Raw genomic sequence first — 25,815 nt, 5'->3', positions numbered from 1 at the left:
GTCATCCCATGATTCTGCCATAATGATCTGTCTCCACTGCACATGCGCCTGGTGTCCTCTGCTGCGTGCATGTTTAAAAATCGTTGGTGTTACTATATATATATATATATATATATATATATATATATATATATATATACACATATACATACAGGCTCTAATGCAGTGTGAGGCGTGGATTAGATTCCAGAGCCCCATGGCCTTTGCTGCATGTCACTCCCTGTCTCGCTCCGTTTCCTGTCACACTTTACTAGTTTACTGTATTATCCGAATAAAGGCAGAACGGTCCCGCCCATTACAAAATAAAATAATTGCCGATCTACAAGCTCATAACGGCACTCTTGTGTGATATTGATATACGAGGTTTCTGCCCCCCCCCTCTCTCTCTCTCTCTCTCCCCGTCTCCTATTTCCTCCGACCACTTCCTCCTAATGGCCTCTCTCCTCCCCCTCCATTCCACTCCACTGTTAAACATTAGAGCAACTACATTGAGATGAAAGGCAGGAGGGAGGAATGGGGATCACGAGGGGGGGAGGGGTGAGGGTGCTAGACAACTTTTCTTGCTTCTTCCAGGAATCCTGGGAGACATATGCAGGCGGTGCTGACTGACCCCTCTGCCATGTTGGGAGGATGATATCAGACTGAACCAAGTGGGGGGGATATACAGTATAGCAAGCCTCTCTCGCCTTATTTGGGAATTGCTGCAAAATAATCCCTGTGAGGTCACTTGAACTGCAGGGCCCAGTGGCTGCTTCACCGCAGACAGGCTGAGAGCATAAGCTCATCCATGGCCACATAGCGGTGGTGTCGGGCAGAGACCTCGTATCTCCATATGTAGTTTGTCGTAAGTGAATGACCTACTTTGTCGTACTACAGTGTCACACAGAAGTAGCAAAAAGCTCACATCGTGACATGTTCAAAAAGGTTTGAAAAATCTTGAAAATGTGTGGAAAATCTTTAATTATTTTGATAATTTACCGCAAATAATATTTAACCAAAGAATGCCCACACTACCAGCATTGTCGTCCATGTGTTTGTACTCAGCTTTAAGTAGTCACAGAATAGTGATCTTCACTACGATTACACACCGGATCGTTGGTAATGAGAGAACCGTTCGTTGCACATTCTTTAAAAAAACATTTGAAAAAACCTCCATTTAATCCATAGTTGGAGCCCATTGAAGATTGAATGGTGATTGCGGCAAAAATGGACTGACACAAGGAAGAGAAATATGAGAAAGTAAAAACATTCCAAACCGTTGACAGTTACCGTGTGGGAGTCCCCGGCACATCCAGACCCCCAGAAATGCGCCTAGGGTGCCTGGCCGGTTCTGGTGAGCCCCCCCGCATCTGAAACGGTTGAGAAATGACAGTTCATGTGTGGGGGTTCCCTCTACTGTAAGCCTACTGTACTGTCACACCCAAAATCATCATATATACAGTTAATATGTGTGTGTGTGTGTGTGTGTGTGTGTGTGTTAGGCTGCGCAACAGTGACACTTGGTTGTGAAAACCAACCAAACGCGTGCCAATCGTGCTCCGACGGACATAGCTCCGCAATGGAGTGGTTGCACCACTAAAAAAGTCTCTAGCGTGGGTGGGTACCATAGTAGAGCATATCAAAAAGTAGCAGTGGAAGTCCGCTGTTTTGCTGTTAACTGTGGTTGTATACAAAGGCCTCTTTGAGCACGCTGGGACATCTTTCTGTGAAGTTCACCCAATAAACAAAAAGCCATCGGTTCCACCTTGGAGCTCAGCCCGGCCTGAACTCTGGCTCGGGCCGCAGTGTGTTGTATGCTGCAGTGTTTACTGAACCACCCCACTGGCCAAGGAGCTAAACTGCCTGTATCCATGTGTGTACTCATACTTTTGCGTTCTATATTTGTGAGGTCCAAATATCGCCACAAGTAGGCCTATACTAGTAGAATGTGAGAAATTGGTGCCTCCGCTCAATTGCGGAGCTGTGTCCCTATGTATGTCCCCGTACGTATGTGTTTATGTCCCGTACGTACGTACGTCCAAGCACGTCAAGCTGCAACACTGTAAGTCTGTCATTTCTCGACCGTTTCGGAAGTGGGAAGGCTCGCTGGAACAGGGCCGGCCCCCTGGGCCTGTTCCTGGGCGTCTGGATGTTCCGTGGATACCCCGGGGAACCTCACGCAGTGTGAGGATTGATACCAACAACAAGAGACAGACAGGCAGGAAACAGGTTTGAGCTCAGGATTTGGCACTCATTCATTGAAACAAATTATATTCGCAGGGTTTGAAAATTTAAATAATAGTCTCAGGCTCCAGGGTAGTCAACTTAAAAGTTCAGCTTTCAATAATCAACTCAAAATCTTCTGGGACGTCCTGGCATAGGTGAGTATAAGGTAGCCCATCCGGGGCTTCATATAACAGTCTTTAAAGGGAGTTCTCCATTCTCCAAGCCATGTACTTGCAAGCCTCGTTTCCAGCCGAGCCCAACGGGGACCCGGACATCAGTATTCAGCCGCTAGACCGCCCGCCAACCTGAACCTGCCACGGGAGAGAGCTAAGGGCGAGTGCGGGGAGATGAATCATTTTTGTAGTGTTTGGCTGGGAACACAGGTGTTTCTCATCTGAAGCTCTCCAGCAGGTAATCATGATAGTACCTGCCTCCTATTACGCAGCCCAGCCTGTTGCGCTCTACTCCGCTCTCTCCCATGCTCTCTCTCTCTCTCTCCAGGGAGGTGGTCAGACGGCGCGCGGTCCCTCAGCAAGACACCACAGTGGCAACTCTGTCATTTCTCGAAGATTCTTTCCAAAAATAATCAAAGTGCAGTAGAGAGCACAGTATACAGAGCACAGTGCGTAGTACAGTTACTATAAATAAAAGTATAGTTGCACCACTCAGTTCACACGGGTGAGCCGTGTGAGAAACAAAATAAGAGTTGGGCTTACAATTGGGAAAAGATTCCGTTTAAGATCAGGATTAGACATTTCAGCCTCAGGTCTTAATGGGTTAAATTTCAGGGACAACTAGTGGATCTGCTTTTGTGTGACACTGTAGAAGTGGGAAGTAGGGCGTTAACAACATACAGGTACAGGACATAGGTCCCTAACCTTTTCTGGATTTGGGCCACTTGAAAATCACCAGAAAATGTTGGCAGCCCCCATCTGAGAGAAATATGACTATAGTATGCAGTGAAAAGATTGTGGCACTGGGTGAATTAAATGATTATTTAGTCTAGCATTGAATGAGTTAAGTGGAGTGAAGGTCCATTTGGACCTCTGGTGGTCCCCACTCCCTGGACCCGTCGTTGAGAAACGGTTTACGTACGATATCAGGAAGAAACCTCTTATCTCCATAATTTATTTATTAATAAATTAATATATTCTTTTTACGCCCTACTTTATCATTCTACAATATAGCGCAATGGTTCTCAACCAGTGGTCTACACAATTAGAGAATGTAGAATAATTGTTATTTTGATCAATATTTGCCTGTTATCTCTCCTATGGTACCACGTCCACATCAATAGAGCATGGTAATGTGGACAACATCTTGTTCAACGACAACAAAGTATTCTAAGACAAGTTTTGGGTCTGAGAGGCCAAATCTCATCAAATGGTGGTCCGTAGCTTAAATGCAGAATAAACTAGAAAAAGTGCCCTTCTGGGCACAGGTCTCCACCAGGTTATCCACAGATCCGTGCAGTTAGAGGTAAAAACACTTTTCGGCCAGTTATAGCGCCACCTTGAGGCTGAGTTGAAATTGTTCATGTGGCATTTTGTCCTCTGCCTAGTGGGAATGTGGGTGCACAATTTCACGGAAATCACGCGATGTGTTCATGATTTGCAGCATTTTGTTTGAAACTGAGCACTCCTGTGAACTTTGGAAGCCAATCTTAACCAATCAGGATGGAGTCTGAGAAATCTTAAAGACCAGTTTCGTTGAATGGCTCTAGAGAGACTGTGTACCAATTTGCGTGATGTTTGGACAAAATCTGTAGGTGTACTGTGCAAAAACTTGTTTTGCACAAATCGGCCTCCTGGTGGCGCTATAACAGGCCGTTGTGGAAAGTTTGGGGCAGAGGTTCATCGTTGGCATCCAGGGAGTGTGTGTACCAATTTGCGTGATGTTTGGACAAAATGTGTAGGTGTACTGTGCAAAAACTTGTTTTGCACAAAGCGGCCTCCTGGTGGCGCTATAACAGGCCGTTCTGGAAAGTTTGGGGCAGAGATTCATCGTTGGCATCCAGGGAGTGTGTGTGCAAAATTTGCCATCGACCGGGTTAACGGTGGCCGAGATTAGCTACTAACGGACACACGGACGGACACACGGACACACACACGGACGGACGGAGTGCAAAACATACTCTCCCCACATGCCTTTGGCCTGGTGGAGACAATAATGGTCCTTGAGATGAAAAGAGTTGAAAACTACTGATCATCAAATGTAGCGGATCCACAAGCTCGACATTTTTGGACACACAAGGTTTCTATACCGACAGAGACGATACTTTACACGTTTTCACAATGATGACCCTGTGGCTCTTTATGTTTTGGATATTCATTCTGTTTTATTCATTAGTATAATATTCTGCTAAATGAGTTTGATAATAGACCAAAAATAAGGAGTTGTACTGCATCACTGTATGACCTACTTCTTTGAAGGGAACATCCACTGCGAGCAATAATAAGTAATGAACTTCAATGCAAATATCTGCTGATTAAATAGGACATTGTGTTTTACTATAGTCTGAGGTATTATTCGTTCCAACAGCTATTTGCATCTTTGTCCATTATCTTTTTTTTTTTTTACGACTTGAAAGAGGCTTTCTAAAATGTTGCAAAATGCTTATCACATTACCGACTGGAAATCCAGCATACTGTAATTATTATGTAATTAAACTCTGTTTGAAACGTCAATTAAAACCCACAGATTTCACAGCTGGAAGAAACTAGTCACTCAGTGTTAATAGTATTTGTAGTAGCAGTACAGTAACAGTAGCACAATTTGAAATTTGCACTCTATGACCAGAAAAATAATGAAGTCTGTGTGTTTGACTAGGATTTGACTGGATTGCTGAACTCCTACAATGCCCATAATGCCTTTTTTTAAATGCACTTCCCCTCCTTGTAGAGAGGGAGGAGGCCATAGACATATATAAACGTAGACACAAGTAACGCAAATAGCCGATCTACACACAAGCTCACAGCACTGTTTCACCGTTATTGGGGAACTGTCTATGAACTGTTACCGTGACATAAAAGATGATTTTCAGCGGTCACAATGTGCGTAACATACCAGAGGCACCGATTGGATTGACACAGTGTCAGTATGTTGAGCTGGGGTCCTGTCTGGGGTTGACATTGGATTAGGGATAGATTGGATTGACACAGTGTCAGTATGTTGAGCTGGGGTCCTGTCTGGGGTTGACATTGGATTAGGGATAGATTGGATTGACACAGTGTCAGTATGTTGATCTGGGGTCCTGCCTGGGGTTGACATTGGATTAGGGATAGATTGGATTGACACAGTGTCAGTATGATGAGCTGGAGTCCTGTCTGGGGTTGACATTGGATTAGGGATAGATTGGATTGACACAGTGTCAGTATGTTGAGCTGGGGTCCTGTCTGGGGTTGACATTGGATTAGGGATAGATTGGATTGACACAGTGTCAGTATGTTGATCTGGGGTCCTGTCTGGGGTTGACATTGGATTAGGGATAGATTGGATTGACACAGTGTCAGTATGTTGATCTGGGGTCCTGCCTGGGGTTGACATTGGATTAGGGATAGATTGGATTGACACAGTGTCAGTATGTTGAGCTGGGGTCCTGTCTGGGGTTGACATTGGATTAGGGATAGATTGGATTGACACAGTGTCAGTATGTTGAGCTGGGGTCCTGTCTGGGGTTGACATTGGATTAGGGATAGATTGGATTGACACAGTGTCAGTATGTTGAGCTGGGGTCCTGTCTGGGGTTGACATTGGATTAGGGATAGATTGGATTGACACAGTGTCAGTATGTTGAGCTGGGGTCCTGTCTGGGGTTGACATTGGATTAGGGATAGATTGGATTGACACAGTGTCAGTATGTTGATCTGGGGTCCTGCCTGGGGTTGACATTGGATTAGGGATAGATTGGATTGACACAGTGTCAGTATGTTGAGCTGGGGTCCTGTCTGGGGTTGACATTGGATTAGGGATAGATTGGATTGACACAGTGTCAGTATGTTGAGCTGGGGTTGACATTGGATTAGGGATAGATTGGATTGACACAGTGTCAGTATGTTGAGCTGGGGTCCTGTCTGGGGTTGACATTGGATTAGGGATAGATTGGATTGACACAGTGTCAGTATGATGAGCTGGGGTCCTGGCTGGGGTTGACATTGGATTAGGGATAGATTGGATTGACACAGTGTCAGTATGATGAGCTGGGGTCCTGTCTGGGGTTGACATTGGATTAGGGATAGATTGGATTGACACAGTGTCAATATGTTGAGCTGGGGTCCTGCCTGGGGTTGACATTGGATTAGGGATAGATTGGATTGACACAGTGTCAGTATGTTGAGCTGGGGTCCTGCCTGGGGTTGACATTGGATTAGGGATATATTGGATTGACACATTGTTAGTATGATGAGCTGGGGTCTGTGGTTGGCAGTGGTACAAAATAGATACAAAACGGGTTAGACGCACACCGTCTTAACCCATAGAACACTAAATATAAATCCCCACCCTCACTAAACACGGGTATATTTTACCCAATGTAAAGTATTCCATAAAAATACTCATAAAAATTACATGGTAACTTGAGGGTACTCTTCTTTAATATTTATAAGACTTTTCACACAATATAGATAGATATAATGGGGGTCTCTGGTCTATCATAGGGGGGCGAGATCGGTGAAAAACGTGTACATATTCCTATAAATAAATAAGGGAGATGGGGACTTCTCCTATGGTCCACCCATTATTGGGACATGTGAGAATGGTCCAGGGAAAAAAGCCCATTGTGGCTGTATGGGATTTTTCACACCTGCCTGGGCAGGGAAACAAACCTACCTTCTATGATGTCACTAAGCATCATGAAGGTACTGAAAGACCCAAAAAGATGTAATAAAGTCTGGGTGAAAATCACCCATGTAAAAGGCGATGACATCTTTGACGTCTGTTTCCCAATGGCACTCGCTGCCGTTGACAACGTCTTTAATGTCTTTTTAGGTTTTTATTGATTCAGAATGGTCTCGCTGATATCCACCGTCGCTAGGTATCACTCTGCTCCGCTGTGTCAATTAAATGATGCCCCAATTTAAAACCCTGTTTTCTCTGAATCCTATCTCAGATTGAGGTGTTTTGACAGAACGTCAATGTTTGTCGTTCATTACTAAATCATCGCTACCTCGCGGCTACAATATTAACGCTTCCGATGACTGGGGAAAAAAAACATATCTCCATATATGGAGCTGGCCTGTTCTGACATCTGTATCATACATAAAAGGGACACATACATAATAACTGGGTGGGGCATGCATTTCTAACTTGCATCGTTCCAAGTAGTAGTATAACGGTTTTCCTTCTTTTTAAATATTTTCTTTCACATTGTTAAAATGATCATTATTAGACTCCGATCAACAACTCACCTATCTCCCAGACTCCCTCCCCAGTGAGGCCAGTTCAGATCTAAGATGATGTGATCTAAGTACTTGAGGTTTATGAATGAAAGTAATCATCCGCTTTAATGATGCAGTTCAACGACGAGGCAGAGGATTTTCTTTCCCCTCGTCAGAAGCAGTTTGTGGAATTACTTCTCTATTTATTAGCCAAATGCTTTGCGCTCTGTCTCCCAACGAGGTGGCAGTTCACGCTTGTGTCATCCTTTCAGCAAAGGGTTTGGGTTTGAGGCCAGTCTTGTGTGATCTCTCTTCTACCTTGACGCCAACAGAGCATCACAATAAACTGGACACTGCATTATCATCTGTGTCCTGGACCCCTGCACCAATTAAGCGTAGCACTAATGAGCTAGCAGCAAGCCGTAGGCACCTTCTCTCTTTCATGTCTCCTCTCAGAAGTCATTTTGAAAGTGAGGCCCTTGGTGAAATCCTTTTGACACATGGCCAGGCTGTGAGTCCGGGAGTGCCCTGGTGTTGTCTTTGTGAGAATCCAAAGTGTTGTTGGACACAGATGTGGGTGAAGGCGTCTGATATTCAGTCGAAATCCCAATATACACACACACACACACACACACACACACACACACACACACACACACACACACACACTTCTGCCGTTTATTGTTGTTGCCATGGAGATGGGAAATCACAATCCCAGAGGGTTGCTATGGCCCATCCTTCAAAGACAACAATGCCTTATGGCCATCACGGCCAACATACTGTCGCTGTCGTTGGGGCGAAGAACTACTCTAAAGGGAAATGGGGGGGAAAGATAACCTGTGTTGCAATGGACGCAATGTAGTTATTTAGTCAGCCACTTTCATTCTTAAGATCTAACAAGCTCAATGTGCTTTTTGAGGTCTTGTTGTGACTGGCTGTTTCTGGTTTGACACTGTAGTGTGAGGAAGGCTCTCTCTCTCTCTCTCTCTCTCTCTCTCTCTCCGACACATCTTTTATCTGCGGCAGATTGTGGCACACCTGATGACTGGGAGGAACACCTGCTCCTATTATTGTCAGCCTCGCAATTAGTGAACCCACCCCCCAGGCGTGCTCGCTGACATCAAAGAGCCGACCGAGATGACGACTGCAGATTAAAAATTTCCACCGTTGTGGAGAGTTTGCCCGGTTTATCACCGTCACGTTTCTTCACAGTGGCAAACAAAGGCAAACAGATGGAAAGAGAGATCCCATGTGAGATGGATATCCTTGCCGAGTTGTTGTTGAACAGTTGTGAAAACTTGTTTCGTTTCCAGCTGCTGGATACACGCAGAGCCTTCATCTTCAAGAGTCTGTCCGGAATCCCTTGTGTATACGCAAACACACGCAGAAAAGATAAAGGGGGGGGCAACTGGAACTGAGATGGGTTCTGAGAAGGACCGGTAAACCGGCTAAATGTGTCACAACGCGACACATTGTGACCTTGTAGATTTGCTGTTTTTGGTCAGTCAACTCGTATTTATTTCTCAAATCTGATCTTTAGGACAGACTGTTCATTCTGTTATTTACAAGTGATCAATGGCTCACTTGTTGTTTTGGACAGTTAGATAATTATGTGACTTTGGTGTTTGGAGCAGGTTAAAGCGTTCAGACTGAGACTGTAGAAAAACGACCTCTGAATAGGGTTCATGTCAAATTTGTAAAAACAAATTCCACGTGACTTTTTTCTCTTGAGACTTCATAAAAAATTGGATTCCAGTCTGGATGTGGCAAAAATCACATTAAGGCTGCCAGTGTAAACAGGGCCTAAGAGGCCGTCCACCACTCTGGGAGGTGTGTATTTCCTAATTTACTACTGTACATCTCCTATGCTACGTGATATTCAATTGGGGGCCAGTGGGCCAAATTAGTCCCGTAGGGCGCTTTTCCAATGTAAAGAAGTATTATTGTATTACTTTTAGCCAGGTTCTTGCAAAGCACCTGGACTACATTTGATAGTACCTCTTCTAACGACCGTAAATAATGATTGGCTGCTTCTAGGCTGCCTCTAAAAGCAAATTTAAATATCCATAATAGTTTGAGCTAACTGGAGCTACAGGAAAGCCGTAACAAAACACAGTGATTCAAGCAACAAAAGAATGTTGGAAACAAACGAAAACAACGGCCGGGAGGTTGTGACAGAGAAACACACGTTTAAAGATGCACAATGGAGACGGCCAAGCAGCAGCGCTTGCTGCATCAACATAAAAGAGCACAAGAGCATTAGTTGTGAGTGCTGTTCATCCATCACATGCCATCTCCATCAATTTGTCAACTAATAATTATACTAATACTAATAAATCTTATTTTAAGAACAAGTCACAACGTGCTTAACAGAAGAAAATATGTAAAAACATGGATCATAGAGGCACACATTACAATAAAATAAATGTGTCAATAATGCACAAGAGCACAACAACAGAAGATAACAATAAAAAGTAAATCACATGGGTAAGGGGTTAAACGCAGATTTTGTAAAGTCTTCAGGAGTGATTTAAAGCGGGCACAGACTCTGCAAGCCTGATTTTATTGACAGAAGGGCCTTCCTTGCAAGCTGGCTCGGGTCGAGTAAATCAGAAATGTAAGATGTAGCAAGGCCGGACCTAGCCTTTAGAGTGAATTCAAGTATTTTAAAATGAATTCTGTATGAGACAGGCAGCCAATGTAGGGTGGCCAGAATATGGGTAATGTGATCGAAGTTTCTGTATAGGAGGCGAGCTGCAGCGTTCTGAATGAGTTGTAACCGGTTGATGGATCTTTTTGAGAGGCAGGAGTATAGGGAATTACAGTAGTCAACACAAGAGGAAATCATGCGTGGATAACTTTTGTTAGGTCTGCGCGGGAAAGAAAGGGCTTGATTTTAGCTATGTTTTTAAGGTGGTAAAATTAAGACTGCACAACTTTTGTTTATCTGAGTTTTGAGAGGATGACGTTTTCCATTACATCAAAGAAAGACTTCTTCATCTGCTGTCAGTAGCTTGTATGTTTTAGTTGTCTGGATTTTGTCCATCTTCTAAAGACTTTACACTGTTCACCATTAGTTGAGACTTTCAGCTCAGGTTTAAGAAGGAACTTAAACCTGAGCTGAAAGTCTCAACTAATGGTTCATGAAACACATCATTAGAGCTTGTGCTCTCATTAGCCGGGTGCTCCGACATAACCGAAATGCAACATTTCAATTTCAGTCATACATGGAAACACTTGACCATGCCCGTCTGCCTCCAATACTATCCTAACAAAGACACGTTCATGCCCATCTGCCTCCAATACTATCCTAACAAAGACACGTTCATGCCAGGGAGCCGTGCACATTTTATTTTTTTTGTATTGTGTTTTTAACCATGTATCACTCTGGGATTCCTTGTGAATGAAAAGTGCAATACAAATAAAAAACATTATTATTATTATTATTAAGCCTATAAAGGCAGAAATGGTCCTATATCAAACATCAAAATGCATGAAGCAAGCCCTGATAATTTACCACAATGGACATAATATGTCTATTGTTGTCCTATGAGACCTAATTGCACACAACATTTCGTTGTCACTGTCTTGTGGCGCCTGACTTCAAGTCATTTTAGAATGTCGCTCCCACCTAATCTAGTTGAATACGCCCCACATTATAGCCTTTTAAAGAGCCATTATAAGAACCATTTGTTTTCTGTGCCATCCCCCCCTTCCGTCAGGCCTTTAAATTGTTCACAATTCCGATGTGATTACATGGCTCTTCTCACAGGGACAGACCTGTAAACATCCGGAGCTAGTTACTCTCTGTCGGGTGGAAACCTCCTATGTCTCAAAACTGTTACTTTTCAGGATTTAAATAAATAAATAAAAAGTATATAAAAGTATCAGATCGACAAGCTGCGTTATGATCAAGTATACATTAATTTATGGAAAAAAACAAAAACACAACAAGTTAAATTATGTAGATAGGAGTTCTTTCTGGCCGACATCAGCTATGTCCTGAATGGGATGTAATGGCATCACCAACAACAAGCAGGAATCCCTTGGGTGACTGGAGTGTTTTTTTTGTGGACTAAAACTATGACGAAGAATGTTCGTTGACTACCTTTTTCACTGATGAAAAGTAACTAAATAAAAACTAAGCTATGATGACTAAGACTAAGTACTGTATATTGACAATTTCATGCTGCGAGGTGTTGTGAGCTTGTAGATCGCCTCTGTTGCCTATGTTTTTTTGAGTGGTGCAACCACTCCTACAACCAGCTTGCAATGTCCTCGTACGTGTTTGTTTGTTTGTGTGTGTGTCTGTCTGTCTGTGTGAGCATGAGTATGTGACTTAATAATAGCAGTAGGGGGCGCCAGAAACAGTGAGAGGGGTAGTGACTCTAATGAGAGAGAGTGAGAGAGAGAGAGAGAGAGAGAGAGAGGGGGGGGGGGGGAATTGCACCACTCAGTTCACACGTGTGTGATTTTTTGTATAGAAATAGCAACTCTGTTTGGCTCCACCACTTTCATGGTCCACTTCCTCGCGTGTGTGTGTGTGTGTGTGTGTGTGTGTGTGTGTGTGTGTGCGTGTGCGTGTGCGTGTGTGCACGTGCGTGGGTGCGTGCCTGGTCTTCAACTAGCCAAAGTTCTCACATGTCTCCCCACTGCCTCCATTGGCTCCCGTTCACTGCCCGCACAAAGCACAAAACTGATGCTGGCATTCAAAGCAACCAAGTCTGATCGAACCCTACAAACCCTCCCGCACTCAGATCAGCCAACGCAGGGAAGCTGGAAGTACATTTACTAAAACGCCGGGACACCGCTCCACACGTCCCAAACTCTTCTCCCTTCTGGCTCCAAAACTATGGAATGCACTTCTCATTATATTACAATCAGAACTGCAGACTCACTCCCAATCTTCTGCCGTAGTCTGAAAACCCACCTCTTCAGACTGCATCTTAGCCCGTAGCACTTGCCCTAGCCTCGATGACCTTACAGGCATGTGCAAAGGCTCAACTTATGTAACTTAAATAGCATTGTATGTAGACACAGTACTGACTCTAGTGTATACACTATAGTTGTATACGCATATTTCTATTATATAGATATTCCACTTTTAGGTTCTTAGCTTATGTTCTTGATGACTATTTTTAAGGTGTCTGATGTATTACCATGTTTTGTTCTTGCTTATTGTAAGTCACTCTGGAATAACAGCGTCTGCTCAATGCCTAAATTGTAAATTGTGTGTAGGGGGGTGTGTGCGTACGTGCTGATTCCCTGTTGTTTCAGATGCTCCAAAAATAATAATAATAGTAAATTAATGTCACTTCAGTATCTCTCTCAGGTAGAAAGACACATCCCCCTGCCTTGTTCCGCAATAAAAATCCACTCAAACCTTTAGGGAAATGTATTTCCTGTCAACGCAATAACAACACATCATATTTATTAATCTACCGGTACTTATTTTGCCATACACCTGTTTATTTTTCTCTTTACTTGGGGAGGGGGAGTGAGAGGCCATACGCAATTGATTTTTTTCCTCCCCAGAAAACATTGTGTTGGCCCCACACATGACAGGAGGGATGGAAATAAGATGGTTGCCCACGTGAAATTGTCTATTGATTTTATTATTATTATTCTTTTTTTATTGTTTTTATTTTAGCCCTCTGCAGTTGTAATCGTCTCTGTCGGATGGGAACCTCATATGTCCAAAACTGGTACTTTTCAGGATTCAAATTAAAAATCATATAAAGTAGCAGATCTGCAAGCTTGCAGGTCTACTGCTTGTGGTGCTTTTTTGTGACGCTGTAGGACGAAGTAGAAGTAGGGCGTTTATTCTAAAAAAATAAAATAAAGTTAGAATGTGGAGATAAGAGGTCTCTGCCCCGGCCCGACTGCAATGTAATGCAGGATGGTTACAGCGTCTTTGCCCGGCATGAGTTAAAACCCTGACGATGCGCTGGTGTGCTGGAGTGGAACGCTGTACTGGGGGTGAAGTTGATTAGACCCCAGGCAACACTTTCAGGGCCATGGGAATGAAAACAAACAAAGCATCCGGAGGCCTGTGTATACAGTACAGTACAGTGGCAGTCACCTCCTCTCTCTGTCCGTTGGGTGCTGTGGAGAAGGAGACGCAGTGGGGTAAAACAGGTTTTCAACCAGTGGTCCGGGGATCACCAGTGGTTCTTGAGGGGGTTCCAGGTGGTCCCCAGCGAGAGCGTAAAATGAAACCAAATGGACCCTTGGGTCCATTTGGTTTCAGTTTACGCTCTCGAGAGTTTATTGTTAAACATCGGCATTTCTTAATTTAGAAGTCTACACAAATAGAGCATGTAGAAGAATTGTTATTTTTGATAAACGTTTTCCTGTTCTCTCTCCTAATGGTACATCAATACAGCATGGAATTGTGGACAAACTCTCATCCATCGACAACATATTATTACAAGTTTTGGGTCAAAGAGGCTAAATCTCATCAAATGGTGGTCCGTGGCGCAAATGCAGAATAAATAATGGGCCTTGATATGAAAAGGGTTGAAAACCACTGGTGTAAAGCACAGGTTCCCAAACATTAGGTCGAGACCTGTTTGTCGGTCGCAGACATATTTGTATGGGTCTCTGTTGGGTTTGTTAATGTCTCCTAACATTTTGTTTTTAATTATTATTATTTCAAAATATTTAAAAAAAACATTCCCAAAAAAGCAAAACTTTCCTGAATTAAAACCAAATTCAATGATTTTGTTCATGAATAAATCAAAGAAATATCACACGAAAAGCAACACGATGCATGGGACATTCTACATAAGGAGTATGTTTACTTTTGGTACTTTTAGTCAATTATTGTTCTTTAAAATGGGTGACTGCAGAGTCCAGGCACGCAGAGATTGAAATGCAAGAAGATCTGACCTGAGTGTCGGCAGATTTATCGAGAGAGAAACAAGCCGGCTGGGGTTGACAAAAATGAGCCCAAAAAGAAGCAACGGTTTTACAACTATATGGAAATAGCCGATCTACACTTTATTTTTGAATATTTCAGAAACATTTGAACAACACAACAGTACGGGTGTCCCTCCCTGGTACCAAATATATACAAATGGGGGTCTCTGGACAAATGTATATTCATTTTGGGGGTTACACAACATAGTGTATATATATGTTACTTAATACTTACTTTACTTTATTTGTTTATTTGGACAGGACGAAGCATATTAATGGACGTCACATGGACGTAAATACACTGGATATAGCACAGTTGCTAATTTTCATCCGCAGTCCTCACAAGAGACACAAAACGGAAAACAGACAGGCAAACAGTGGAATACATTTACATAACATTACATAGGGAACACAGCATAAAAAATAAATACACCTAAAATAATCATGGATGGTTGCAGTTTTCAAGCAACCATTTTTTCAGATTGTATTTAAAAGATGGAAATGTAGCACAATCCCTTATACGCAGAGGAAGGCCATTCCATGCTACACAACCCTGTACTGAGAGGACATTTTGGCCGAATGTTGTTTGCCGGTGCTGCACTTCCCAGTCTCCTCGAGTGGTTGCTCTGGTACTATTTCTCCTATCGGTCTTTCGTTTAATGAATTCACTTAGGGGGGGGCGGGCACAGACCCATGTAGGGTCTTGTATATGACCCCAACCTGTTTGAAAATGTTAAAGTTATCAAAGCTAAAAAAAATTGAGCCTCCGGAGGATGTTACAATGATAATATGAGTGGGGCTTCCAGTCAAACACCTTGAGCGCACTCTTGTACAGCTGTTCTATGGGTTTGAGAGTAGTCACACCTGTGCAAGACCAGTTTGTGAAACAGTATTCAATGTGTTATAGGATCATACAGTGAAGATACGATCTGGCCGCTCCAACTGTCAGGAATTTGTTTAAAATGTTGAAGGTTGAATTTAATCGTATTAGTCACTTTCTTGTTTTTTAAAGGTTAGGGTTGAGTCTAATATGACTCTGAGGTACATGAACTCTGGGACAAGGTCAAGTTCCTCTCCACCCAGAAACACATTTGAGGACTACAACACAACTGGTCTTTTGGCCATGCAGACTGTCTTTTTGGCATTTAAGAGCAGACATGAATCTATAAGCCAGTCTTGAATGCTTGTTGAATGCTTGTTGTGTATACAGATACTTGTAATATCAAATACTGTATAATGTTTCCATTTAAAAAATGTAGAATATTTCCCATGATTAATAGCAGTTATTGCTGCACAAGGATTAGTTCCACAGGGAAGTGGAGCTGTGGTTTCTGCACAAAATGTTCAATCTCTAATCCATAATAAACTACGAAAAATCAATTTCCTGTTCCTTCCTTCTTCATTTTGAATAGTGAATGTGGCTGTAGAAGTGGACAGGTGAACTCTCATCAAGGCTGTGACACACAATGTGTCTGTCTACGAAGCCATGCCAAATGCATTATTCCAAGATGTATGTTTATGTGTTATGTTTTGTTTGTGCCATGTCAGTGGTTCTCAAAGTGTGGTCCTGGGACCCCCACTGGTCCCCAGCTAAATTCTGCTTGTATACAGCTGTATACAGTATTTATATACAGTCTATTGTATACAGTCTATTTAATACAAATACAAAAGATCTGGAAAGAAACGATTAGTATTTTTGAAACTATTTTAACAAAACAAATCGCGTACAGGGGGGTTCCTGGCACAACATTTTTTGTGATGGAGGTCCGATTTGGATAAAACCACGGTTTTATTCCATGCCATGCCATGTATTTCCTCCGGTTATGCCACTAAATCAGCAACAAGAAATCAGTACAGTAGACCCTTTTTCACATTGATCATCCTAACCATTCTAAATGGGTAGATCAGGTTTTTATTCGCTGTTCCGGCAGCGCCGCAGGCAGAATTTAAACCTCGGACCTGAGCTGTTACCTAGCAACGCCATTCCACTGACAAGGGCCATACATTTTTGACTCCGCGCTCTGATAACGGCCATCCTCAGTAGCCATGCTGACATTGCCTTCTCATCGTTACACAGTCACATACACCACTTTTACAACTCATGATAATCTATTGGAATGAACGTTAACTCGTCATGCAGAAAGCAAGGGGCCGTGAAAATGCTGTTAGACTCCCACCTACTGGCCGTTTGAGGGCATGCAATGCAATTTTATGCAGTGTGATGCTGTGGTCAGTGATAATTAGTGTTAAATTGTTAATTGCTAATGATAACTCTGATAGTGTACAAATGGAACCAAATGGACACTTACGTGTCCACTTGGTTCCATTGGTACACATGTCAGTTACACACTCATAAAGGCAAGGCAAGTGTTGAGGGTGTATCTGTGCAGCTCATTTCAACAATAAGGCAATTAAATGTGCTTTATAAGATGACATTAGTATACAATAAAATAAAGATAGTAAGCTGTCATATAACCCATTTAGAACCGTTACACATACAGTATACCTACCTGTATAGTATACATTGTTATACCTTTCAAGCCGGGAACGTTCCAGAAAACTTCAGGATTTAGAGGTGTTTTTAGAATCGGCCTCAGGTCTAAATGGGTAAAAGAAATAGGAGTGGCAGCAGACCTGCTCTTGGAGTTTGTTCCAGATGTGGCGCATAAAAAGAAAAACTAAATGCTGCTTCTTCACGTTTAGTTTTGGTTTTAGGGACACAAAGCAGACCTTTCCCAGATGACCTGAGCGATCGGGTTGGCTCGTGATACTGCACAAGATCAGAAATGTATTTTGGAATTATGAAGGTTAAAGGATCATTTGGACCCCTGGTGATGGCCACTTCTTTGTTCTTTACTTTTTGTGGATCTCTTTAGGAGGGGAAGAAGAAATTTGATAAGGAGACTGAAAAATACTACTCAACACTGGAGAGACATCTGAACCTGTCAGCGAAAAAGAAAGACTCATTTCTCCAAGATGTAAGTAGTATATATAAATAATAAATATATTAATATACTGAAATGTATTAATATATTTTGGCGAGGAGGCAGAAATGTTATTGACGATTAAAGTTTGAGACATACCACTGCCCTAGAGCATGAAATCCTAGTAAAAAACAGAACTGTACTCGGCCCACTCGGTTGTGGGCTGACCTTCTTCGCTCTGTGTCTCTCTGAGCAGAGAGAGAGAGAGAGAGAGAGAGAGAGAGAGGTATCTAGGTAACGGTGTGTAAGCATTAACCACGTCTGTCCACACACAAACTCCACTGTGCCCCCTCCCCTCCCCTCCCCCCGCTGCCCTCCCTGACCTCAGCATGTGTCACTGTGCTCACAATGGCTGTGTTTGCTCTATTCTCCAGGCCGACGCGCAGATCGATAAAGAGAGGCAGCTCTTCTACGATGCCTCGCTGGAGTATGTATTCAAAATACAGGAGGTTCAAGAGAAGAAGAAGTTTGAGTTTGTGGAGCCGGTAAATGGCATTTTCTTTGGTTGCCTTTTTTTCCCCTTCTGCTTCACTTCAAAGCTGACGTGTACTGGTCGAACATTAATCCTGTGTGTGTGTGTGTGTGTGTGTGTGTGTGTGTGTGTGTGTGTGTGTGTGTGTGTGTGTGTGTGTGTGTGTGTGTGTGTGTGTGTGTGTGTGTGTGTGTGTGTGTGTGTGTGTGTGTGTGTGTGTGAACCATTGGTGTAAAGTGTCTAGTTAAGTGGACACCTTACGTCGTCGTCCCCCACACACACACTCCTCCCCACGAATTCCCATTAGTCTACTCTAGAGACAGATCTGTGTATCTTCTTCATCTCTACTCAGTACAATCAATAGTTCATACCGCTGAATCAGAAAGTGGTACAATTACGTTACAGTGCGCACAAACGTTTGAATTTCAGGACATCAATATTTTTGGAAGCCAAATTTTATGAATGCCATTTTTTTAATTAAAATAGGGAAAAACCTAACCTCCAAATATCTATCTATTTTCAACCTTTTCAACCTTTTACTAATTGCAAACCTAAAATTCGACTTATTATTACTTACATTTATAGGTTTTTGTGTACACGAACCACAGCGGCTATGGCCGGTGTATACAGCCAAATTTCCGTGCCCCACTGTGTGGCCCGTGGAGGCGTGAAAATTCAAGGGGCTTACTCTACATTCTTATTGTTACCATAAAACAAACATGGTCCTCTCCTCACATGGTCTATTTCTCAAATTCTTCTATACTTGGGACAATTGGTCCTAGTGACGCATGCATGCACAGACAAACATTAACATGCTAAATGTGCGTGCAGTTATGGAGAGGGTGTAGTCAATGCTAACGTGTTTAGTAAATGAGTTAACAGGAAGCATTAACCTCTCAGGTATTCAGGGCTGTATTTTGCGTGTCTTAAGTACCAGGTCTTATTCCCTAACTTGAGTAAACTAAAGACCTGGAGGCGTGATCAATGCCATTGGCATTTGGCTATTCTGAGTGGCCAAAGAGCATTGATCACGCCTCCAGGTCTTTAGTTTACTCAAGTTAGGTAATAAGACCTGGTACTTAAGACACGCAAAATACAGCCCTGTACAGTGTCTAAGAACATGAGTAGGAAGCCAAGTCCCCCCCACCCCGATGAGCATGTAGATTTGACTGACCGACACTCTGGTCTTCCAGATACATGGAGATAAATGGACATTCTTTATTTGTTACACGGAACAAACAAAGTGTGTTACACAGAATATTTGATCAATCAATATTCATTATTTACCCATTTACCCCACACACATGATGCACACGAAAAAAGCTTTTATTTAGTTGACTTTGTTATGGTTGTGGTGCCACTTCTTCTAACCACTTTATCCATTTATACGAATACAGCTAAATGGAGAGTTGGTAACCAAATGGACCCTTATACTGTAAATCGTTAACTCTTGAGAGCGTAAAATGAAACCCCTTTTGGGTCCATTTGGTTAATTATGCTCTCAACAGTTAAATTGAATTAATTGTTCAAACACCTGCATTACTTAATTTACAAAGAAGTCTACACAATTAGAGAATGTAGAAGAATTGTTATTTTGATCAATGTTTGCCTGTCCTATGGTTGTATGGTACCAACATCAATACTGCATGGAATTGTGGACAAAATCTATACACACTATTCTACGTTTTGGGTCTGAGTGGCTAGATGTCATCAACCGGTGGTCCGTGGCTCGAATGCTGACTAAAGAACGGGCCTTTATGAAAAAGGTTGAAAGTGACTGCTTAACACTAGCATGACTGAAGTCAAATGAGACACAAGTAGCATGTGCTTAAATTCATATTTAGAAAATGTTTCAGATGTCAAAAAACTGTGAGATGATGGAATGGTGATGGATGATGATGGTCATGGAAGGGAAACCTTCTGAACGCTTCATGGGCAAAGATAATAAACTTCAAAATCTAAGGTCAAAATGACCTCATGACGACAGTTGCTTTTGGTGTTGTTCCATCTCCAGTGTGTAAATGTGTGTTCCCTTCATTCACAGCTGCTGGCCTTTCTGCAGGGTCTGTTCACCTTCTACCACGAGGGCTATGAGCTGGCCCAGGAGTTTGAACCCTACAAGCAGCAGCTGCAGTTCAACCTGCAGAACGTAAGTCACATAAAGCACTGCTTCCCAAACCTGTTATAGCTCCAGGCCCAAGAGAGAAACGTGATATCTCCTCCCCAGGAACCAAACTAGTGAAAATATCGTACTAGATTGGCTATTTTGGCTCTTCTTCTTCTTGAATTTGAGAAAATAAATCTAAAAAAGAATGGAAGAATTATAAATCTGTTCACCTTCTACCACGAGGGCTATGAGCCAGACAGTGGCCTTGTGGTTAGTAGGGATGCCACCGAATAATCAATTTTCCGATTAATAGTTGCAGTCTCCGAAATCGATTTTAATATTTCATAATCGAAAATCATTTTTATATATATATATATATATATATATATATATATATATATTATTTTTTTATAGACATAATATTGGCTAATAAGTAAGGCTGCATGATATATCGAACATGTACCTTCATCAGAGTGGAGAATATAAGTATAAATCAAGTTGAGCAAAGCCACTCTTCTCTGCCCCTCTCTCTAACAGACACAGTTAACGATCGCTTGTTAAGTGCCTGCCAGACAGACAATCATATGAAATGATGGCAGGTGTAGAGTAGAGTGTAGACTAGTGAACTGAACATCTTTATATCAAGTACTTCATACCAGCCCCTTATGAAACTACTTCTCCCCAAATCCAAATGGATTTCATTTTCCATCCTGAATGGCACTGAGAAGATCTCCACAAAGGTTTACTCATCAAAACTGATTATAAAACTGTAACCATCAAAGCATGCACTCAACATATAATGGTTATGTGACCATGGCATGTGCATAATATAAAATCTTAAAAGTTTTATCTGATATTGATAAAATATCATGGGGGGGGGGGGGGGGGGGGGTTGATTAATCGATTATTAATCGCCGCCAGAGCTGTAGATTATTCGATTGGGCAAATGGTCACTTTGTGGCATCCCTAGTGGTTAGAGTGTGCTACCTGAAACTGGGAGTTCGGGGGTTCGATCCCCGGCCGGGTCATGCCAAAGACTGTCAAAATGGGACCCAATGCCTCCCTGCTTGGCACTCAGCATCAAGGGTTGGATTGGGGGTCAAATCAACTAATGATTCCCAAGCACGGCGCACCAGATGGGTCAAATGCGGAGAACAAATTTCACTGCGGTAACGTGTGTGACTAATCGTACGACTTTGACTTTAACTAAATTAACATACATAACATAATGTAACCCACCAAATCATACCTTGGTTTCATCCACTTTCAACATAGCATCCCTATTTTGTGTCATTATATTCATTATATTGTAAAAATAATAACATATATATTTTAATCTAATCTTTCAGAAAGTTTTTAAAATAGTGAAAATAGCCGATCTACAAGCTCACATCGTCACAACATGTGTGCTAGTAGATCGGCTATTATTTTTGTACGAGATGTAGAGCATGTGTAATCAGATCCCCCTCCTGGAATATCATTCCAGTACAACAAGCAACTGTATTTACAAATGGATCGCGGGGAGAGAGAGCAAATGAGAATGTGTGCCGCAGCAGCACATGAGATCAATATTCCTCCAGACGTGTTGAGTTGCAGGCTATTTAATGGCTGCTCTTGTCAAAAAGCCCAGTTCGTAGCCCACAGTAAAACTGCCTCGCCTCCTATCACTGCAACCTTGCCACTCGCAAGCCTGCAGGGACACATCCCCACTTTTTTTTTTATTGTTTGTTTGATTTCTCTCCCCATTTTTGATCAATACTGAGACATCAGACCACGTATATACCTCTTCTGCTCTGAGGGAGGCTGTTGCTGAAACGTGTGTTAAAAAAACCCCAATAAAAACTACATTTAAATTGCAACTAAGCCAGTCTTGCATCTTGTATTTTGGAGTGGTGCTTTTTCCACCTTGGTGGTTTGGTTTATTATAGTTACGTTGTATTTATAGCTGAGCACCCACTGCCTTATCCAGAGGAAGCACACCTGCTTTTCTTTCTTTACCAATATACCTCTTCAATTCTGTGAGCTTGCAGATCAGCTATTTTCAAGTTGTGGAAATTCACTTTTTTTTCACCAATAGACTACTATGCAATGTTTATTTTTCTTTGCGTCAAACCAAAGTTCCAGGATTGGCTCATGGTTGTGGGTCGGGGCTGATTCCAGGTCTGGCTCATGGTTGTGGGTCGGGGCTGATTCCAGGTCTGGCTCATGGTTGTGGGTCGGGGCTGATTCCAGGTCTGGCTCATGGTTGTGGGTCGGGGCTGATTCCAGGTCTGGCTCATGGTTGTGGGTCAGGGCTGATTCCAGGTCTGGCTCATGGTTGTGGGTCAGGGCTGATTCCAGGTCTGGCTCATGGTTGTGGGTCGGGGCTGATTCCAGGACTGGCTCATGGTTGTGGGTCGGGGCTGATTCCAGGTCTGGCTCATGGTTGTGGGTCGGGGCTGATTCCAGGTCTGGCTCATGGTTGTGGGTTGGGGCTGATTCCAGGTCTGGCTCATGGTTGTGGGTCGGGGGTGATTCCAGGGTGTTTGTGTGTTTTATCATGTAGACGAGGAACAACTTTGTCAGCACCAAGCAGGAGGTGGAGAAGCTGATGCAGAGGATCAGATCTGCGGACCAGGACTATAAACCTCCAGGCCGCTGGTCCATGGAGGGCTTCCTCTATGTCCAGGAGAAACGTGAGGGTCTTCCTGACAGTCCAGAGCCCTGTCCCTGCCCCTTCTCACACACACACACACACACACACACGCTCAACAGCGGCACGCTTTCTCTCTCTCACGATTTTCTGACATGATAGTAGCCTATACTGTTTCCCATGTCGGACTATTGTCCCGTCTAACCTATGGTTTTCGGACTATTGCTAGAATTTTTGTCTGGGTAATGACATGTCGGACCATTGGAGAAAGAATCCGGAATTTGGGACAATGGTCCGACTTATTTGTCGGACTATTGCCTGTTGGATTATTGGGATGTCGGAAAAGCGTGCGCACCCCGATGGACTGTGCAAGTGAGGGGGAGAGCAGGGGGGCTAGGACATACACACAGACATTTCTTCATACTGAGATTTTTTCATTTATTAGTTTAGATGAAATACACATTACCCACTTACTCTATGTGTATATCTATGTGTATTAGAGTAACTATTATGCTGTACGCTACTTGTACTTTTACTCAAGTAAAATTTTGAATGTGGAGGCCTTTTACTTGTGTAACTGTGTATTTCTACATGAAGGTATTTTTTACTTAAGTAAATACCTCTCCCTCCGCTGGTGTGTTGTGCAGGTCCTCTGGGATGCGCGTGGACACGTCACTACTGCACTTACGAGAAGGACACCAAGACCTTCACCATGAGCAACACTGACAACAAGTCCTCCACCAAACAGGTGCCGTACAACCGGGCAGTGGTTTTCAACCAGCGATGGAGAGTTGGTAACCAAATGGACCCTTCTTAGATCTTTAACTCTTGAGAGCGTAAAATGAAACCAGATGGACCCGTATGGGTCCATCTGGTTTAATTATCTTCTGGTTTAATTATCTGGTTTAATAATCGTCAAACATCTTCATTATTTAATTTACAAGAAGTCTACAATGTTTGCCTGTTATCACTCCTATGGTAGCAACATCTATACAGCATGGAATTGTGGACAAAATCTTATTCCAACGACAACAAAATCTAAAAGGTTTTGGGTCTGAGAGGCTAAATCTCATCAAAATGGTGGTTCGTGGCTCAAATGCAGAATAATTAATGGGCCGTGATATGAAAAGAGTTGAAAACCATTGCTTCAGGGGGTTGGCTATTTCAGTGCTTCGCAAACCTTTTCATGCCAAGGAAGGACCCCCAAATTGATATGTTGTCCATGGAACCCCCTTCTAAAATGTTTTGTGCCAACAACTCCCAGAGGAGAAGATTTATACAATTTGTATGATGCATAAAGAACAAATGCATGACGTTACTCATTGCTATTGACAGTTCAGTAATGGCAGTGGTGGGAAGTAACTAAGTACATTTACTTAACTGTACTTTACTGAAGTACAATTTCGAGGTCTTTTATTTTTGAGTGGTGCAACCACTCCTACAATCAGGAATATCCGTGTGTATCATGTATCCGTCAACCGTCATAAGCACGAGTGGTGTGCGCATGCGTGAAATTGGAAAGAGAGAAGTATGTGACATGGCTGCCACCTGCTGGACGCAAATCCAACTACTGACTGTCTAGGTTCAGCAGAGAGAGAGAGAGAGAGGGAGAGAGGGGAGTTGCACCACTCGGTTCACACAGGTGTGATTTTTTTACTTTACTTGAGTATTTCCAATACTTATGCCATTTATATCGGCATCATTTTACCTTTAAATTAACACAACTTGCCACTTCCCCCATGCACTGTATTTGCTTTTAGTTTCCATACTGACAAGATAAGATAAATTAAAAGTTCACATTAATGAAGAGATTCTGGCCTTCAGCAGACAGTAACAAGAATAACCTGCAACAGAGGGAAGAGGGTCTAGCATCAAAACATTGAACACTGTGTTCTAATGGAATTTATCAACCCATTGACGCCTGGTGCAACGTATACGTTGTTCTACCCTTGATGCCGGCGCGCTCTCTGTGTCTCATCAGCTATTGCTATACATTTAGCAACATAACTATTTAAAAAAAAAACATCAGAATTTGAAGGTTTTCAGAAACCTTAGGTCAGGCCCTAGAAGGCGTTCCCAGATTCGGCCTCAGGCATCAATGGGTTAAGCAAAGACTGAAAGGTGAACCAAATGCACCCTCATGGGTCCATTTGTTTCCATTTCTACACAGTTATGAAGGTCCTCGAAAAGAAAACAGAAGCAGCTGGTGTAAACACTAGCTGTCAAATGTTGAGTTTTAGAGTAGGATCCTGAAATAATGTCTTCACCTCCACGTGTGTGTGTTGCTTTGTGTCTGTGTGTATTTTTAGAACGGTCTGGTCATGAGCCCTGCCGAGATGTTCAAGCTGAAGTCGTGCATTCGGAGGAAAACAGACTCCATTGACAAGCGCTTCTGCTTTGATATAGAAGTCATAGAAAGGTCTGTGTCTACTCAAATGTACCCTGTCATTGTCTTCTTGTTATTGTCACTTATATGGACTGAAAACATAAAAAAAACGTGAAATGGGAACGTAAATTCAACCAGAGTGAACTTTGAAGTGAATGAAAACACAATATGAATTCATTTGAAAGAGCATTTTTGGCACAGAGTTTGACTGAACTGATCTGATCTATTGCCGTTTTTCTGAGTCATTCCTCCCACAGACTGACTGTGTATATCAAACCATCCGTTGCAAAGATTAGTTTGTTTGTATTATCATCTGTTATGTTGTGTTACGTGTTCTGAATGATGAACAGAGCAGAAATAGAGCAGAAATAAATACTATCATTAAACGTAGTGGATTTTTAAGACATTGCATATGTGATCTGCTCTACCAGATACGTCAACTTAGAGAATATATAAACAGAACAGAGAATATATAAACAGTTTTTGTAAATAATTGGTCATGCTAGCAGAGATACTGTATCTGGCAGAGGGGGAAATGCTAACATAGAGCACTCTAGGATGACAAACAGTTTCAGTTCCTTATTTTGCGTGTCCAGGTCTTATGACTTAACTTAAGACCTGGAGGTGTGGTCAATGCTGTTTCGCTATTTTGAGTGGCCAAACAGCATTGGCCACACATACATACAGCTCTTAAGTTAAAGGAGAATTCCGCCCTAGCCTTTTTTTACTCAAT

The 25,815-nt window shown here is 42.5% G+C and overlaps 1 protein-coding gene across 2 annotated transcripts in view; it reads left to right on the top strand.

Annotated features, from left to right (window-relative positions):
* arhgap42b (Rho GTPase activating protein 42b) overlaps positions 1-25,815 on the top strand; it is a 151,104-nt gene that overhangs the window by 89,035 nt on the left and 36,254 nt on the right. For both annotated transcript variants that reach the window (XM_083773472.1, XM_083773471.1), the window contains 6 exons: positions 17,378-17,479; positions 17,860-17,970; positions 20,002-20,106; positions 22,610-22,739; positions 23,344-23,444; positions 25,006-25,115. In XM_083773472.1, coding sequence (XP_083629598.1) covers positions 17,378-17,479; positions 17,860-17,970; positions 20,002-20,106; positions 22,610-22,739; positions 23,344-23,444; positions 25,006-25,115 — 659 coding nt within the window. The remainder of the gene's footprint in view (positions 1-17,377; positions 17,480-17,859; positions 17,971-20,001; positions 20,107-22,609; positions 22,740-23,343; positions 23,445-25,005; positions 25,116-25,815) is intronic.

Source organism: Protomyctophum parallelum (assembly GCF_964188405.1).
Source record: "Protomyctophum parallelum genome assembly, chromosome: 9".
In the NCBI taxonomy this organism is placed as follows: Eukaryota; Metazoa; Chordata; class Actinopteri; order Myctophiformes; family Myctophidae; genus Protomyctophum; species Protomyctophum parallelum.
The sequence above is the reverse complement of the archived record's forward strand: the minus strand, read 5'-3'. Positions and strand labels throughout refer to the sequence as shown.